Raw genomic sequence first — 19,022 nt, 5'->3', positions numbered from 1 at the left:
ATGAGAGAATGCACCATCTAAGTAGTATATCCAGAAAGTGGATTCTGCAGTTCTCTGAGTAGGTTATAAAAGGATTAAAAATGCATTTATTTAGGCCAGAGAAAAGGATATGGCAGTAACTTAGATGTGAGGTGAGAGCCTAGGTAATTTGTTCAGGTAGATGGCTAGATGCAGATGTATTTTGCCATAGGAATCTTGGAAGTGATACAATCAACAGAGATGGAGAGCTATTAGGTGAAGACATGAGATGAAGTTTTTCAGAAAGATTAGGCAGAAGTAGGTGATCTGACAGCCAGGGTTTCAGTGCTTGTTCCCAAGTGGAAGTCAACAGGTCTAATAATGGAAAGTACAGTATTTTCAGATAATAGATCTTTTCAGATAATTATTAATATAAATTATTACAGATTTAGAGAATAAGTAAAAGGGATCATAATGCAAATTAAATATTACCTGGAGTGACTACAACCTGAGTGACCTGTAAAGATATGATTCCTAATTCCTTCTGGTACTGATTCTATTTTTCAGAATAGTTTCTTCTGAGAAAGTATAATGAAGTAATTAGATTTTTTTTGTTACGCTTTTTGCAGTTATGAATCTGCAAGTTTTTAGCTGACACATTTGGGCAAGTGCCTGTATAATTAACGTGTATCTTACATTTTTATCCATTCTGTTTTGTTCCAGTTAGCACCTTCTTCAGAAGCAAAATACTCACTGTTGTTTAAGTGTTTTGTCACTCTCTGTGCCAGTCTTTCTCCATTGGTTTGTCTATGCATCCTTCCCATTCCATCTTAATTGCTGATGCCAGTGGCAACATGCACTCGAAGTAAGGATACAGCTTGCATTGTGCTGTTATTACTAGCCATTGGGTTTGTATGTGCCACTCAATCGGTAAGTGCTAATAAGTCTTTCCTAGAGAGCAGTGTTTTAAAGAAATAAATGTCTAGCCTATTAGAAGTAATGTAGAAATTAGCTACAGTGGGTTTATGGTCACTCTTGCAGACAGTTGCATTCAAATACAGTGTAGCCCTAGATTATCTCAGCTAGAAAAGCATACAGAATTGGAGTTTCAAAATTACTAGGATGTTCTCAAAATATAAATGTATAGAACATAAAAGTATCTCATCTATGCAGTCTCTAATACAGAAACAGAGTTCTTCCGAGGAGAGTGTGTAATTTCTTAGTGCAGAATAGAGCAAGCTTTGGACTTAGCATTTGCCTCAGATTTTTGTTTTGTTTTTAAGGTGGGTTTTGTTTTTAACAAGCTGCAGATGGTTTTGTGGATTGTTAGGATGAGCAGCAACCCAGCTAGCTGAATTACTTTACTCTGGGTGTACTAAGTGTGCATTTGAATTAGACTTCTAGAACTGATACAAGCATATCCTCTTCACTGGGTAACAAAAACATCATTATTGTCCTCAGTCAGCATCTATCTCAAGACTTCTGTATTTGGTTAGGAGATATATACCAAGGCTGGAGAATGAGAATGTCCTTGTCATGTTCAAAGCAGTAACTTTCCTTCATTTTGCCTTATTTGTGTATAAGCTTTGGATATAATAGGATAAACTAAAAGGTTTCCTTTAGAGACCTCTGAAAGTAGAGCATTTTAAAAGCAAGTAGGTGTCTCTACCCTACTTTTTCATGAAACATTTTACCCATTCAAGCAGACTTTTAAAAACAGCTTGTTTTGATAGCAGCCTGTTCTCCTGTGGGCCTTCAGCCTTTGCTTCCTGGCAGCACCTTTGGTGCGAAAAGAGAGTGATCAATTGGGAGACTATCAGTGCCAGCATGCATAGAGTGATAAGTTAACACACCACTGGGAATTTCTAGGGCCCACCAAGATACTTCACTTCTAATGTGCTAACAAGCTCATTTTTCTACCTCTTGCCTCTTCAGTTATTTTTTTTTCTCAGAAGAGCTTAGAAGTTGAGTGCATCAGGCATAATGAAAAGCTCTGTAGGAGGGAGAAGCAATAACCCCATTTTTCCCTTTTCAGCCAAATAGAAAATTAGTTTCTGGTAATACACAAAGGCCAGTATTTTTTGTGCAAGGGGCACTGCTGTGAATCAAAGGACTCTATTAACTGCAGAAAATTCAGCAGCTGTGAATCTCCCCCAATGAAAAAAAAAGTGCTTTTCAACAAGTTGTGAGATACGTAGTATTATTTGGACTTCAACCATCAGTTTCATCCTCTACCACTTACACATAGCCTCTTAAAAACTGTGCTATATTACTGTCCTCTGTTCAGGCTCAATACTGTGTTTATCCCCCAACCTAAGAATCGATACAATGGGAGATTTTTATATTTTCTCTTGTCCCGGTGCTTCTATTAAATCTTCTCCAAACTGAGGCTTCTGCTGTGGTTTAGCTGTCTCTGGATTCAGAAATAATTCAGAGCATGGATTTTGGAGGGAAAACTGTTTCCCGGTTTCACTATGTAACCAAGTTATGGTCTAAGGAAATATGACAGAAATAATTTTATTCACTGGAACTTTTTTCCAGATAATATAGTCTCTATTTTTTTTCATATTTAGATAGACTATAAAATCTACAGTAAATATTGTACAGGAAAAACTGCAAAAAATTTAGTAGGAAAAGTTCTGTATTTGTAGAAGTGTAGTTTTGTAAGATAATATGAAGATTATTGTTTCCAGCTTTAATTTGGTGTTGGGAATTTAATTGCTTATCATAACTGAAAATGGTGTCATTATTTATTTTAAACATTATCACTAGTAATTAAAAGTGTTTATCACATGTAATACAGTTTTTATGTTTGGATTGCTAAAAAATATGTGCAAGATGAGTATTATCTCCATTTCACAGGTGGTGAAATTGAGTCAGAAAGGTAGTTTCCTCACTCTCCCTGATTCCCCCAAAAAGAGCAGCAGACCTGAAATCAAACCCCAGAACTTTAAAGAAACCTATTTTGAGTGCATTCCTCCACAGCATGCTGATTTGTTTGGGGTATTTTTCCAGAAAACAGAACTATGTAAGGAGAAAATTATCTCACTATCTGCAAATAAAATATGGGAAAAAAAGTGGGCACAAGTGTAAATGTCAGTGTAAATTTCTGATCATTCTGTGTTTCTGTAAGATAACTGGAGATGGTTTCCCTCATTCAACATACTGAGTCCAGCTGGAGGACTCTGAAAGTTGTGTGAGAAAAGGTTAACTGATTTCTCAGTTGAGCAACTATACAACATGAAGTCAGCATGGTAGTTTTTCTTGATAATTGTATGTTGCTGCCTGCTGCTCTACATTTTGACAGCCATTTCCATAGTTGCTTTCATGAACAGCAGAAATATTCTCTCTTTTTCTCACTCTCTCTGTGCTAACAGCACAATTGGGCCTGCTGGAACAAGAAGCCTGGAGAGGGTTCTTCAAAAACAACACTTCAAGATACCAGTCTCTTGTCAGTCATATTAGAGGGGGAGAACACAGGAAAAAAGAAGTACAGTATTTTACTGTCAGTACCCTGCCAACACCCTGTTAACCAGTATTTAAGGGTCCTGTGGATTCTTTACAGATATTCTTACTTGTTTTAATGACATAATTGACAAGGTGTTTTTCCCAATACTGAAATTTCACTATATTTATCTTAAACATCTATGTGCGTGTTTAGGGATTATGAAAGCTGTTTATTATGGAAAAGTGCAAAGTCATTTATTTTGTTAATGCTAAGGTATGTTTCATGCTACACCTCCTAAAAATTGAAATGTTTTTATATTTAGTTGTGACCAGAGTACAGGCAAATTAGTTACTTAAGAGAGTATTTAAGTTGCTGTTGTTTGTAAACAATTTCAGGAAATTTTGCATCAGACATGAAAAAAGTACAGTTGAATCAAAAGACTTACATTAATCATGTTTATCTTACACTTAATATTATGTCAATGCATCAGACAATATCACAGTCATGTAAAGAATTAAAAATAACTGTGTACAGTTGCTGAAATGCATGATATATATTTAACAAAAACAAGAATTCTGAATTACTAGATACTGATATTTAGCAGTTACAGTACGTGGTATAAATTCATCCTTAATTCTTGGCTAAATCAGTTATGAGGAGAGAGCACGATACCTGCAAACAATTGTTCAACATCATCTAGAGCCTACGACATTTGAAGATTTTGCTGCTCAGGTTTTCTGTCCAGCACCTTATCACCATTTGCCCTCAGAGACGGGTAAGAAATAACAAACAGTTCTTATACAATCTTGCTTGAAATGCAGTATCCTTACTTATAAAGACTAAAAATTCAGACCTTTGCACATCATGAAGAGTTACCATTAGTTGGAAAGAACATACATGCTTGAGAATGTGGGGAAAGTTGACTTTAAATCTTTATTCTATTTTCTGGCATCATGAGCCAATGCTTGGCATTAAGATTTGGCAAGATGCTTTAATATAGCAACCGGATCCTGTATTTTTGCAGCAAATTTTATCACAATCCCCTGTATAAAATCTGCATGGAAACGTTGGTACTCTTGCATTTAGGCTAGTTCAGGTAGAAACATTTTAGGTACACCGTCCTCATAAGAAAGTTTCAAGGCTCGCTACATGTTTAGAATGTAAGGTTTTAAACTGAAAATATGAGCCTCGCAATCTTAATTTTGTTCCCAGGTTATTAGTCACAAAGTTGGTTTTAAGGTAATTTTTACCTTCCAGTAAAATACCTGTTTTATAAGAGGATACTGCATTTTTTGTTACTAATAAGAAAATCGGTAAAAGAAAATGAGTAACTCAAGGCCTTCCTGTTCTGACATTTCTTGAACTCCTTATGATTATTTCATTATTTTATTTCCCCTCTTTTTAGATCATTAAATATCAGTTCTGTTTATCTGAAGGTAAGACAAAGTGTCCAAAAAAACCCTTTGTTCCTCTTACTTTTACTAGAGCACTAAGCTTGTAACCAAATTGTATGCAAACTTTCCTTGTTGCCCTTGTTCACACTAAAAAGAATTTCACACTGATTGAAAAATGACCACTACATCATCTAAAAGTTTTAGTCTTTTACTAACCTCAGGTCTGCATGAAGCACTAACACTGGTTCTGGGATTAAGGTAACTAATGATAGAGACAGTTGTTGAATGAGTAACACTTTATTGTGTTGGCCTTTGTTTCTCAGCATGAACAAGTAGTACTGGATGGCAGTGGTGTGTTTTGTACCCTGTACTGTCTTTCATTCATGTTGTAAGACATTCTGCAGTGATAACCTAGGAGAGATGGAGAAGAAAAATGTGTAACACTTGAAATTCCCTGTTCAGAAAAACCTTATTTAATGATAATCAAAGTGCTTCCATGGAAAAACTGTAAATCTAAATTAAATAAATTTTGTAAGAATAATTTGGCAAGTTGTTATCTGAAAATTTGTTTTTCAATTCCAAAATTATATACAGAAATCAATTCTAAATTATACAAGAATTATTATAGGACTACAGAAAGAAGACTGAGAGATGTTAAAATGTTGAGGCTCCTTTACTTTAAAGTATAAACAATAACTAGAAATGAGGTGCAGTTTCAAAGTATAGTAAGTGGTATAATTATGCTAGTGGAAATAGCTGAGACCAAAGGAAAACAAAATTAAAAGTAAGTAATTTAACTAAAGCAGTATAAAAATTAGTTACATAATTTAAAGTATGAAAACATTTGAATATGAAAAATCTGTAACTAGAAACATTAAAAACAAATAAACATTAAAAACAAATAAACATTAAAAACAATAACCAGGGATACCAGTCCTTGCCACATTTCCTGCCTAATGGACCTAGTGAATATTCAGCACCAGACATTTTTGTATGGCTTTTTTGTATAGTATATATTCTATATTCTAGTGCACTTGTAGAAGTTCTGTCTATTCATTTTCAGAAGTCTCATTCCAAGCCAAGTCGTTCTGCCCTCTTCCTCTAACTCATTTTTTCAGGGTGAAGCAAAGCTGCTTTTCTGTGCTAGTTTGGTGCACCAGAGTACACTGCTCTACAGTGGCAATTCTTGTATTCTTTTAAATTTGGTATTTTCTAGCATGATCTGAAATGAGGTTATGATTTTTTAGAAACTTGATTTTAACTTAACCTTTCTATCAAAGTTAATAAATTTTCTGTAGGAATCTCATTAATAGGAGCTTGTGATATGTTTCACATCTGCACACTTGCATGTGTGTCTGCATACCATGAAACACGATGTCCTGTCCTGGGAGCCACATTCTTCTGGACCTTGCACTGTGCAGTGGAACTGACCGAGACATCAGTGTCAGGAGCAGCCAGCAGCTTCCTAGGACAGACATGCCAGCACAGTGTGACCCAGCATCAGATTCAACCTGGCCCCGCATCTGCCTGACTCTCAGCTTTCATTTCAGCCCGGGGAAGCTGGAGGTGCTCTGGCACCTGTTCCATCTGGGGCTCCTGGAACTCTGATACTGAGCTCCAGACAGAGTGCCTGGAGTAGCACGGAGCCATCTGCCTCCAAGCTGATTCTAGAGGGCACAAATTCTAAAGCCTGAGGCAGGTATAAAATAACACTGCAGTCACCTGCCAGAAAGGTTACCCCAGGGCTTGGGGTTAGCCTGGAAACCCACTGGTTTCCAGTTCTAGCAGAGGCAGATCTGTGAGCTACGTTGCTGCAGATGACCCACATTTCTGATGGACCAATGATCACAAGAAGAGTCCACCAGCAGTGCTGTTAAAAAATAGATACCCCTAAATTTCCAGGGCCCCTGCAACAGGTGAATTTCTTGAAGGAGGTACAGAGCACTGAACCATGCCAGGATTACACATAGGAGTGGTCCTGTAGTCCTGCCTGGGAACCCACATGCATTCATCACCCTCAAGATGACTCAGACAAAACTGTGCAAGCTTCCTACCAGATGTGTCCATGTCATCTGAAAATTTCTAACCAACTTCTAAGAATACTTTACATTTTTTTTAAATACAAAATATTTCATTTATTTATGGGGCTTCTTTTAATAAAAAATAATTGACCAGAAGAGACTAAGAAAAAAATCTACATTTTAGATATTACAGACTTAATTCTTTTATTGGATCATGATCTCCAAGATTACAACTGCTGAATATGTTTAATTTTATAAAATATTCTATACCTTTTTTCATCTAAGGTAGGTCTTACAAACTATGAGGCTGCTACAGCCCATCACCAGGTGTTATCATTTTGTTGTTGTTGTTGTGACCCATTGGCCTTTTTTTTTCATTTGAGCTATGAGAATTAGAGCAAATAGAGAACATGCCATTCAGTAACAAACTGTATTTTCTCAGATGGACTTATTTTATCAAAGGCTCAGACATCAGCAAAGGCTGTTCCTTTTTTCTGTGACTACCGTTCAGTACAATGTGATTGTGGCAGCTGCTGTTTTATCTAGAAGCTTAGTTTGCTTCTGACAAATCTACCTTCCCATGTTTGGGAACCTGACCAATGTAGTGAATGTGTACATTTAAAGAAATTGAGATTTACCTGTACTTAATCACAGAATGCAATTCAGTTGCCTCTGTGTTTTTTACCTTGTGCTGTTCCTGTTAAATTGAGTAACTGCAAATACTCTGCTAAATAGAGTAACTCATCCTATGCAGATATTGAGTGAACCAGATCTCTGTGACACCAGAATAGGTTGAGGGAACTGTCAATGATAAGCTCAATTATATTGAAGAACATATTGACCTCATGATGCTAAGATTCTGATCTTTAAAATGTCTTGGGTTTGTTTTTTCTGTCTTCTTTTGTTCCCTTTCTTCCTACTAAGACTAGTACCTTTTTACAGTAAATTTTCTAAAGAAGAGGCCCTTCTACATTAATCGTAGTATTTTCCTTGTGACAAAAGCATCAGGCTTTTTGGCCCCAACAATCATCCCTGTATTTTCAAGCCTGCATTCAGAACAGTTCTGCTGCCCCACTCCCAAAGTAAGTGGGGTTGCCACCATACAGGCAGGGAAGCAGGAGAATGTAGAGGTAATGATGCTTTAGCATTGCACAATTAAAGATCAAGTTCAACAGCTTGCATTTTCTTCCGCTGCTTCCTTGGTGCAAAATGGTGAAACTAATAATCCTTTTGTCCCTGTACTACCCCTTCGCAGATGAGAATGATGGTGCTTTTGTCACTGTAGAAGGATCTGAGTAACACGTGGTGGTGGTGGTTTGTGATTGGAAGTGGAGCTGAAATACAGAAGTGAGGGTTCTGCGCCTGGCAGGGTTGGAAGAATTTCTCATTATCTCTTCTCCAGTCCAAACTTAAGAAGGCCTTTTTTTTATTCCAAATCAGAGCAAAAGCTCAAAACTTACAGACATTTTCCACAGAATTCGTATTGGAACAGCTGAAGCATTTCTGAACTATTGTCCTAAAGTCAACTACTTGGGTGAAGGTCCACTCAGCATTTTGAGACAGTAAATTCGGTGTGGACTGCTAGAAACCCAAACAGATCAACTTCCTACATTTAATGAAATGGATCTACTGAAAAAAAAAAGAGTAGGATTGTTCAATTAAAGAGCATCCCATGCATACACACAAGGGGACAAAACTAAATTTTAATCCTGACTTTTCCTAGTTTTTGAATTTTTGACTTTATTTTCTTGTGACATTTGCCTTGTGTAATTACTTCCATTTTTGTTATAAAGTATAGGGCAAAACAAATTCTGTAACACTGATTAACAGGATACATAAGCAAACTGCAACCTCTAGCACCACCACTTCCTGCAGACTGAGGTAGGACAGTAGTAGGTAGGAATGGTAAGCTCTCTTAGCTCTGCCTGAATTTCTGTAGTGGAAAGACTGGGAATTTTGCCAGTGGGTTTCACTGTAGGCTGACAGAGGGAAATAGGCTTACCTAACACACATGGTTCAGTCTAGGTTCTGAAGAGCATTATTCACTGGCCTTGGACTTGGCTGCTGTTTTGCCATAAACTTAATCTTTTTTGCTGTGTTCTTTCTCATGCCTCTTAGTTCTTTCTCTTCTACCCAGTTCTGGTCTCTCAGGCCTTTAGACCATCTCTTCCTCACCTTTTTGCCTTGCTTTGCAGCTGCTTTTGCAGTCTTTCTAAATCTGCTCTCACTTCCTTTCCTCATTTCACAAAATTAGTGAGAGATTTGATTGACTTGACTCTAGCAAAGCTGCTGAGCATGACAGACAACCTGGCCAGATTTGGACTGAAATTTGTAAGAGTGGTGAAGGGCATAAGCTGTACAAAAATAATTGCCCTCTTCCTGAAGGTCAGATGGGACGTGGTGAAGTATCTTAGAAGACCATCAAAATTTACCAACATGCACAAATTGTATTTTACTCTGTGGTCATTTTCAGAAACAGCACTCAGGACTGCACTGATCGAGACAACAATGTGTGATAAAGCTGGAAGTGCTTAGAGTAGTTTTACCATGCAGCAACCTGTCAGGCTTCTCCTTGGTGAATTTTTCACCTTGGAAAGTCAGCACTGATGAGCGAGATTAGTCATGGCAGTGCATATGTTATGATACCTCCAGATTCCTCCATCTCACCTCACTTCTAATTTAATCTTTGTATAGTTAGGATTCCATTTTAAATAGTTAATTTCTGAGTCAAATAACCGACATACTATCATTAAAAGATTCTAAAATTTTTCAAATGGAGTGTGAAAAATGTCGCATTTCAACTTTGTTGACCCACCTCCTAGTTTAGAAGCAATTGAAGTAGCTTTGCATTATGGCCCCAAAATATCATAGCTCATCAGACTATGGTATTTGTCACTTGTCAAACCTAAGAGGAGAAAAATACGGATCACTTCCTAATGTTTTTCAGCCTCTTAAGAATCCACAGATATCTATTTTATTTTTTTAATAGAACTTTCTGGCTTCACATCATTTGTCCATAAAGCCTTCATATATAACCCTATGTTTATATTTTAGATAACTAAGTATTTTGTTGTTGTGGTTTAAGAATGGTATTTTCCAATTCAGTGTTCCCACTGAAACCACTCCAAACCATGTGCCACTTGATCACTCCCCCTCTCCCTCTCCTCGGTGGGCTGGAGAGGAGAACTGGAGTCATAAAAGGCATGGGATGAGATAACAACAATTTACTGGAAACAGCAATGAGATAAGAAAATGAACAGCAGCAGAAGGTACAAGAAAGAGGCAAACAATTCACATGGGCACAGACATACCCCATCTCTAACAATACCCGACTGTTCCCTCTGCCATGCTACACTGATCTGGAAGCGAGCCCTTCCCCCATACCTGGAAAAAGTCATCTAGAATAACCTATGTGTCCTGGCTATGCCCCCTTCTGGCTACTGCAGAAATCAACCCTGTCCTGGCCAGAACCAGGACATTTTTCACCCCTTACTCTATACCATCTCCATCATCCTTTGCTGATACACAGATCCTACACCTTCCAGCTATATGCGTAAGCATGAGTATCATTTCCATAGTCAATGACCATCCCTCCAAGGTGTCTGTTGACTTCCATTAGTCAATGACTGTGGGTTCAATCTGTCCTAGATATCTTCCAGGGCAGGAGGGCTGGTGTGCTGTCAGGTGGTATTTGTCACTTGTCAAATAAGCAAGCTGCACCAGGAGCTCACAATTGGTGCAGTTCATACTCATTGTCCATGGTAGTTCTGGCATACGGTGGCAGTGTCATTCAGCAACCACTTTTGTACAATTCAATATTACAGACTGTTCTAACCCAAAAATCAAACTCCCTGGAGGTACACATTGTGTTTCCCTGTTCCACTGCATCACCCATCAAGTGCACCCAGGTCCTTGAGCAAAAACAATCCCATGGATGGGTTTGCCTTTGCTTGAGGCAGGACTAATCCAAACTGTCTTCCCTAACACATTTCTCATGTGCTCCACAGGGAGGTACAGGGAGGTTTTGATTGGGCAGGGCCAGCAAGGTAGATCGTCTGGTGTTAACTAACCAGGGGGCCTGTGCTGAAGGCAGATCCCAGTGTTTGAAGGTCACACCACCCGTTGCTTTCAATGTGGTTTTTAATAGTCCATTGTACTGTTTCATTTTCCCAGAGACTGGCGCAGGATACAGAATGTGATGTACCCATTCAATATCATGCTGGCCCAGGTGTCGATGAGGATATTTTTGAAATGAGTCCCATTGTCGAACTCAATTCTTTTGGGGGTGCTATGTCACCACATTAGCTGTTCTTCAAGGATGGTGTTCTGGCCAGTGATATGAGGCACAGGGTGCGTCTCCAGCCATCCAGTGGTTGCCTCCACCATTGTCAGCACATGGCGCTTGCCTAGGCAGATTTGTGGGAGTACGATGTAATCAATCTGCCAGGCCTCATCACATTTATATTTCAACCATCGTCCCCCACACCAAAGAGGCTTTACCCATTTAGCCTGGCTGATTGCAGTGCATGTTTCACAGTTACGGATAACCTAGGATATAGTGTCCACCACTCAATCACAAGCCCATGACCTGAGGTGTTATGGGCCCACCAAGTCAGAAATAATTCACCCTTATGTTGCCAGTCCAGATCCACCTGAGACACTTTAATCTTGGCAACCTGATCCACCTGTCCATTGTTGCAGTGTTCTTCAGTAGCCCAACTCCAACCCCCCCATATTATCAGCTACCAGAAAATGAAAAAGGATACACTCTCTTCATTGATGGTTCCTAGCATTTTGTAGGGATACATCGAAAATGGAAGGGTGATGTATGGAGTCCTACATGGCGAGTCACAGAAGATATTGAGGGACAAGGTGGATCAAGTCAGGGTGCAGAGCTGAAAGCCATCCAGCTGGCTTCACATGTCACTGAACAAGAGGAATGGCCAGCATTCTGCCTCTACACTGACTCATGGATGGTGGCAAATGCTCTGGGGGGTGGCTAGAACGATGGAAAAAGAGCGATTGGCAGTGCAAAAGGAAACCATCTGAGCAACTGAACTATGGCAAGACATCACTGCCCGGGTAGAGAAGTTGGCTGTAAAAGTACATCATGTAGATGCACACACTTCTTCTGTATTGCTCCTCTTTGGAGCTGCCACAGCATTCTCCTTGCAAATATTCTGTCACTTTATCAGGGTCATGCAGGTGAACTGCCAAACCATTGGAGCAAAGAATTTTCCCCAAAACTGGGGACATTTTCTCCAAGTTCCATCCACTCATGACTATCCACCCTCAGGGCAGATCTCTGAATGACCTCCCTAGAAATCTCTGACTCCTGACCTACTCTAAACACGGTGTAGACTGCACTGAGGAGATATGGCAGACTTAGCAACAAGGACATGCTTTCCTTAACATCCAGCAGGATGTTTTAACAGGTCTGAAGGAGAAAAAGGAGGTGAAAAGCTGGGGAAAGTCATCCCCCCTGTTCTTCCCACAGACTGGGTTTGATTGTTAATGGACTCCCAGAGCTAGTGCCTGAGTAAGGATAGGAGAGCAATGCTGAATACACATCCCAAATTACCCTCATTGCCCTTTATCTTACCATGTCATGAACTGATACCCCATAGCGCAGCAACAAAGCAATCCTGATTCCTCTCCCTGCTCTATGAGCACATAGTGCATATACAGAAACACGCACAGGGTTAGGTACCGCACCCACATGAGCAGACCAAGCAACACTGTGACCAGTAGATCTAGATCTAATACAACAAATCAAATCAGATTAGATAAAATTTGTTTTCAACTCACTGTGGGCAGATCTGTTGTTATCTCAACCCTTTGTGCCTCACACTGGGCACCAAAGAAGGCTGTTGTGTTTTAGGAATGGTATTCTCCGATTCAGTGTTCCCACTGAAACCACTCCAAACCATGTGCTGCTCCATCACTCCCACTCCCCTTCCCCTTAGCAGGCTGGAGAGGAGAATTGGAGGCATAAAAGGTAAAGCTCGAGAGATAAGAACTATCTTTACTGGAAACAGCAATGAGATGAGAAAACACAGTAACAACAACAGTGCTAATGACAGAGGGTACAAGAAAGAAGTGAACAATTTGATGTAGGAAGCAAACACCCCTCCCAGTAATACCCAACCACTTCCTGCACCACACTGCACTGACCCAGAAGTGAGCCCTTCCCCAGAAAATGACACAAGGTGGTACAGAATAACCTCCAGGTCCCAGCCATACCTCCTCCTGGCTACTGCAAAAATTAACCCTGTCCTGACCAGAACCAGGACAATTGTGGAGAGAGATAAAGATAATAGCATTTTAGAGTGAAAATTTTAAAACTCTGAAGGGGAAGCAAAACCTGCAAAATTTTTATATACCATGTTTAATATCCACATGTGTGTATGAGCGTATGTATGTATATATATGCTTATCTAAAATCCAAAGAAATTTAGTTACTAATTAATCTGTTAATTTCTGTCAGACTTTAAATATATTTTAAGTACTGTTATTCTTCACTCTTCTGGTGTGGTATGTTCAGATGTGAAAATCACTTTACATGACTTCTGTTCTTCAATGGCTCTAAGTTTCTTTAAAAAAATGTGGTTAAATGTGAATTTGTGCTTTTGTCTGCAGGAATCAGAAACAAAATTTTAAGGTACGACTGGAATAATACTTTAATTGAAATAATAGGGCAGACTGAGGTTTTCTTTATCCAACAGCACATGATAAAATTTCACACTAGGGTTTAACCCTTCAATGCAGACTAACTAGCTTAAAACTAGCTGCTTTTTCTTCTTTACATGATTTCAGGAGTCTCATGTTAAGACTGGCTATAATTTTAAAATATTTGGTGAAACAGCTGGGGAGCAGAAGCCATATATCAAGTTGCCATTTGTTTTTCCTTCTCAACTGTGTGTATGTGTGTGAGTATTTAGCTGTTTTCACAGATGTTAAGCAAGCATTTCAGACAGTGTTTAGGATGTATCTCAGTCACTATTAATAAGGTTGCTGGATCTGGATAATGTTATAGAATTCTTTTCTTTCTCTCTCCCTTCCTTTTTTTTCTTGTAATGCTTAGTTGGTAAGTATGATGCTGGATTTCAGAGCTGTTGCTTCATTGCACATAACTAACTCATCACTCTCTTTAACCTGTAGCATGAGCAGCAATTGCATAATGAAATTCGAAATTCCGTTTTCTGTGCTCATCTGTTAATACCCTTCAATCTCTGCGGTTCGTGTCTCATGTCTCACACCTGTTATCTTTTATCTTTTCTCCTCCCCCTTCCTCACTTCTTTCCACTCCTCCTTCCTCATCACTTCTTCATTCTCAACAAAGAAAGAAATGCTGTGATATTTCTTCTCCTTCCAAAACCTCCACTAGAAAGCATTGGCCACATCAAGGTAAAGGGCAAAGGCTTGAAACGGAAGGTCTTTCACGCTAGCTGTGAATGGTATGCTGTGCAAAACAACAACGGTTATTTTCTATTCTCTAATTTCCACCATTTGAAATGCTTTAATTTCTTGTAAAATCAGAACAAGATAGAATTTCAGAAAATGCAAATGCATGTTTCCCTGCTTGCCTTTTTCTATAAGGCGCAGTGAGTCAGGCATTATCATGCTTTTCCAGATTGTTTGGCAGTGAAGTACCTAGTTCATGAACAAAATTACTGTCACCAGCTGGGGAACAAATAACAGCCCTTTCTCTCCCCTGTCACTCTGATGGGTCGTGTCAGTTTGAAGATAGAAAGTACCATGCTGTTGCTCTGGAGCAGGCAGGTGAGGGACCAGGTGAGGAAAACAGCCAGGTTGCTAAATACCACAGGTTTATAACAATCTTTTAAATGTGCTCCTAGACTTCTTACCTTATGACCTCATTCGATTTTAGAGGACTTTTTCAAAATAAATCATGACCAGGTTTGAATGACTTTTGCACCCTTTGTATGTGAAACGTATACTGAGGCAGAGAGACCTTCAGTTCTGATTATTGCATTATTATTTTAAAAAAATTACCAGTTAATAGCATGATGTGGAAGAAATAGCAAGTGATTTCTGGCTTACTTCAGTCCACAGGGGTTTCCCCATTGACACCTGCAGGACTAGGCTTCTGTCTCTAATTTATATGGGTCAGAAGCCTTCAGAGTCAACTGAGGTAGTTGAGTTCAATCACACTGTCAGTTTCTGTAAATGGCTAATGAAAATGCAGTTTAGTTTTATGGATGGGAATTCATAGTATTAATTTTCTGTGTTATGGGAAGGAGAATGTAATTTTGATTTCATATTTTCTCCTTTTCCTTTTGTACTTCTGTGGAAGAAGATTTGGAGACAGGCTGTTTGTAGGAAAGAGCCTTGTCCCCTTGCAATGAGGACTCTGGGGCCACTGGAGTGTAGCTCACTGGGCTAATGCATTACACATCATTGTCTCAAATTCATCTTGTTCCTTTTACAAAGAAACGTTAACGTATAGTGCATCCACTTAGTACAATCTGTTCAAGCTTCTGCCTTGTGGGCCCTGTAGAAATTTGTCTTTTGAAGCACCAACTAAAGTTGGGATGGGAGAAGATGTTTTGCTCTCTCAGTTGGCCCCCAATTCACTCCACCTCTTCAGCAGCATTCCTAGAGCTCCCTTCATGTGCAATGAGCTGTTAACCTTCGTGTTCTCATTAAAGACTGGATTCTTCTGGGTTGTGGTTTGACTAATGATTCCCCATCCCTGCAAGGGAACTGGAGCTGTTTGTTTTCCTGGTTAGCGGGAGAACGTTTCCCACTTCAGTGCTGCCTCAGTTGCTCAGAGCCGAGGGGGTTCTGCAGTCCCATAGCTCAGTGGTTTCTGGAGTCATCTTTTCTCTAGAGGTAGATTTGTAGCATTTGCTAATTCCATGAGCAATATCATCAACCACAGCTGGTAAAGGGCTAGGAGATGCTGTGGCAGTGACAGCAGCACTGAAATTCCTCTCTGCTCCTTGCTAAGAGATCCTGTGCTGCAAATGCAGAAGGCAGCACTGACCCGTCTGGTTCTTGCTGTCCTCTGCAGGCTTCTGCCCAGAGACTCAGCTGGGAGAAACTCCAGCAGCAGCAACAGCACAGGTGGATGGAACAGACTTAGCCTCTCCAATGTCTCCTCGGACTAGCAAGAGCCGCATGTCCATGAAACTGCGCCGCTCCTCTGGCTCAGCCAACAAGTCCTAAGTGGCAAGATGCCTGCAGCTTTCTAGTGAACAGCAACTGGCCACCCTCCTCGCAGTGACTCACCGCCTTTCGGGTTTTTTTACTGCTCACACCTTTCATGCAAGGATAATGTGTCTCATGTGTGTGCGCCCATGCCCTGCATACTCCTTTTCTGTATGTTTATTTTAAACAGTGACACTGGAATTTTACCTTAATATCTTAGCTTTGTTTTTTTTATCAAACTCCAGTTTGCCTTTTTTTTCTCTGCAGTGCAGTTTGTATCCTGCACCTTTTACCTTCTTGGATGATCATGGATGATTAACTTTGGGTTTTAACTCTGGTTGATCTTGAGTCAGTATGGAATTGGAGACTGCAGTTGGATTACAGTATATTTATTGTGCCCCATTGCAATTTTCTGTGTAAGAAAGAAAGAAATATGTACAATTTGAAAATGAATGTACAATTTTAAATTGAAGTTGCATTTGTAAAGTCTTTGTCAGATGTCACAATGTTAATGTCACAAGATGTGTACAGATTATTTATGTTGAGAATAAAATAGTTCCATGGCCTTTCAAGCATTACAGAATCCAAATGAAATAATTCGCTCATAGCACCAACTCTTTCATCATAAAGCGATGTTATCATTTCATAACTCTGCAGATAATCTATGCCAGAAAAAAAAATCACTGTGCTGAAATCCTACTTATGCTTGGCTTCCAAATATTTTTGTAATGTTTGCTTTTCCAAGTGGTATCGACAGTAAATGCCATTGAGTTTCATGAGTTTTAGCCGTTATCATTAGGCTGCTCCATCTAGATGTATATTCTTTTTTCTTACATTAAAAAAAAATTTAAAACAAACACTTTCCTGATAGAAATTCATTGCTGTGATGATGGGTACTAAGGAAGAAAAGGGAACATGCTCCGGGAGCCTGGCCTGAAATGTTAATAATTTCAACCTTCTGAGCGCAGATTAGTACACGAGTTCCACCCACCTAGAGGTATTTTCCTACAGAAAATGAAATGCTCACATTTTGAATCTAGTAAACAACAAAATGCTGTTAACAAAATGTAGCATGGCATCGGTACTAACTGCATGTGTAAATATATCATACGGGCAACAAAAAAGAAATTATGTATTGTCATTCATGTAGTATCTACAAATTTGTAATGGTTGAAGAGAAGACATGCTATTTAATAATCCAATAAAATTATTCTTACCACCTTTTGTATATTAGTCATTCACCTCACTGATTAGATTCTTAGTCCAGTTTATAGAAGAATTGTGTATTACATGCACATGGACCAGTTAAATGCAATACACAGTTTTCATTTGTATTAAAAAGTACACACAATTTTGCAAGAATGCACAACTGAAAGCTTTCCCCCAGATCTAGCAGATACATTGCACGTAGCTCTGCAGGTAATACAAAGCACAGGCCGTTCCCTCCTGCAGGCTGGTTGTTCAAGTGCTAATTGTTGGAGCAGTTAATAATCACCACGTTTGTGTGGTCTGGAGCCCTTCATCTTGGACTACACAAGGGGAGAAAGAGGAACCATGATTTTAAAAAAAAAGCATAGTGACTTTCTCCAGGGGCAAACATTTAATTGTATAAACAGGCATTTTTACCTAAGTCTCTTTTGCCAACAATCGATGGAAAAATGCACAGCTTAAAATAACATGCTTTATTTTTGGCATATTAGTGAGTTGCAAGTTTAGCCTCCTTTGTCAGAAACCAAATCTTGGCTGCATTAGGTTATAGTGTATTCACTCATTTGTCCAGGTTCTGGAACTAAAATGACAAAGTCCGTGAAGCACATTTAACATAAATCACTTACCGCTCGCTTGCAGCCTTTGGGCATGATACATCTTTTGTTGTGTGTAGCAAAATATGAAACTACAGAAATAATTGCTTTAGATGATGCTAATCAAGAGGTTGAAATATTTTGTGTGCTCATTTGAGAGAGTGTTAGAACAAAGACTACGACTGGGATCAATTTGGTTCTTCAGAAATCACCAGCTGACCCACTTTGCCCTGCTGAATTCAAGAAAGGCATGAGCTTTGTTTTAAATCTTTTATTGAATTTTCTTGCCCTTATTTTTAGCCTCATCTGCAATCACATTTAGAAACAAGCACTCATGGAGAAATTAAGTAAGTAAATAAATAAACAAACAAATACTGGCTGAGGTGTCAGTAGCTGGTAAATTCAAAGCATTTCAAAGCATTTGGCCAGAGCACTGTCAAAGCCAGAAGAATACACACCGCGGGTCGCTTTGCTAAAAGTAGGTGTCATTAGGGAGAAGGAAGGTAGCCTGTCACCTGCGCTTTAGGAACATGTCTAAAGACTGCTTCATGTCCTAATTTCAGCTGTTCACAAGACTCGGAGGAGCTCACATCGAAAGCGCAGCTCACAGGAGAGGGGTTGGAGGCCGGCTGAAAAGGCGAGCCGCACACAGGGTCCTTTTCGCCTGCCTGCGATGCAGGGGCTGGCAGAGCCACACGCTGCCCAGCCTGGTGAGACTGAACTGCCCTTCTGGCTACTGTCGGTGCCGCACTAACAAGCCACTAACAGAGCGGAGCAGCTTTTGGAACGGCCAGCTGCCAGAGATGTGTGTTTTGCCTACCTCACGGTTGCTAGAGTACAGAGACACAGAGTAAGCAGGAGAAGCCATAGAAGATCAACACCTCGTATTTCAATTAAGCAGACAGCACGATTAATTTCCCATACGTTTTGCTAGCTATTATATGACTTGACACTGACAGTATGAACATTTACCTTCTCGGCTATCTTAGTACAGAGTACAGCAAACAAAACACCTCACGAATGTTGAAGCTCGGGGGCTAAGGCTATTAAAACAAGGTCACTAGATCAGGCTCCTTTTCTCACGAAAAATAATTCCTCTCTTTAGATACCCTATATACAGCTGAACTTCTATCCGTCGCTACGGAAGATGTACTGGCGGTGGACCGCCACCCGACGCCTCGGCATTGCTCGCCTCCCGGCAGACGCTGGCGGGGCTCCTCGCCTG

At 39.6% G+C, this 19,022-nt stretch overlaps 1 protein-coding gene across 1 annotated transcript in view; it reads left to right on the top strand.

Annotated features, from left to right (window-relative positions):
- The window catches only part of RALGAPA1 (Ral GTPase activating protein catalytic alpha subunit 1), a 131,074-nt gene extending 113,853 nt beyond the window's left edge, over positions 1 to 17,221 (top strand). Inside the window, exons 40-41 of the mRNA XM_017741641.1 lie at positions 4,057 to 4,181; positions 15,859 to 17,221. Of these exons, the coding sequence (XP_017597130.1) occupies positions 4,057 to 4,181; positions 15,859 to 16,013 (280 nt within the window). The 3' untranslated portion in view covers positions 16,014 to 17,221. The remainder of the gene's footprint in view (positions 1 to 4,056; positions 4,182 to 15,858) is intronic.
- Positions 17,222 to 19,022: the final 1,801 nt, after the last annotated feature.

The sequence above is a fragment of the Corvus brachyrhynchos genome, unplaced genomic scaffold (assembly GCF_000691975.1).
Source record: "Corvus brachyrhynchos isolate BGI_N302 unplaced genomic scaffold, ASM69197v1 scaffold115, whole genome shotgun sequence".
In the NCBI taxonomy this organism is placed as follows: domain Eukaryota; kingdom Metazoa; phylum Chordata; class Aves; order Passeriformes; family Corvidae; genus Corvus; species Corvus brachyrhynchos.
This window is presented reverse-complemented; position numbering and strand designations above follow the sequence as displayed.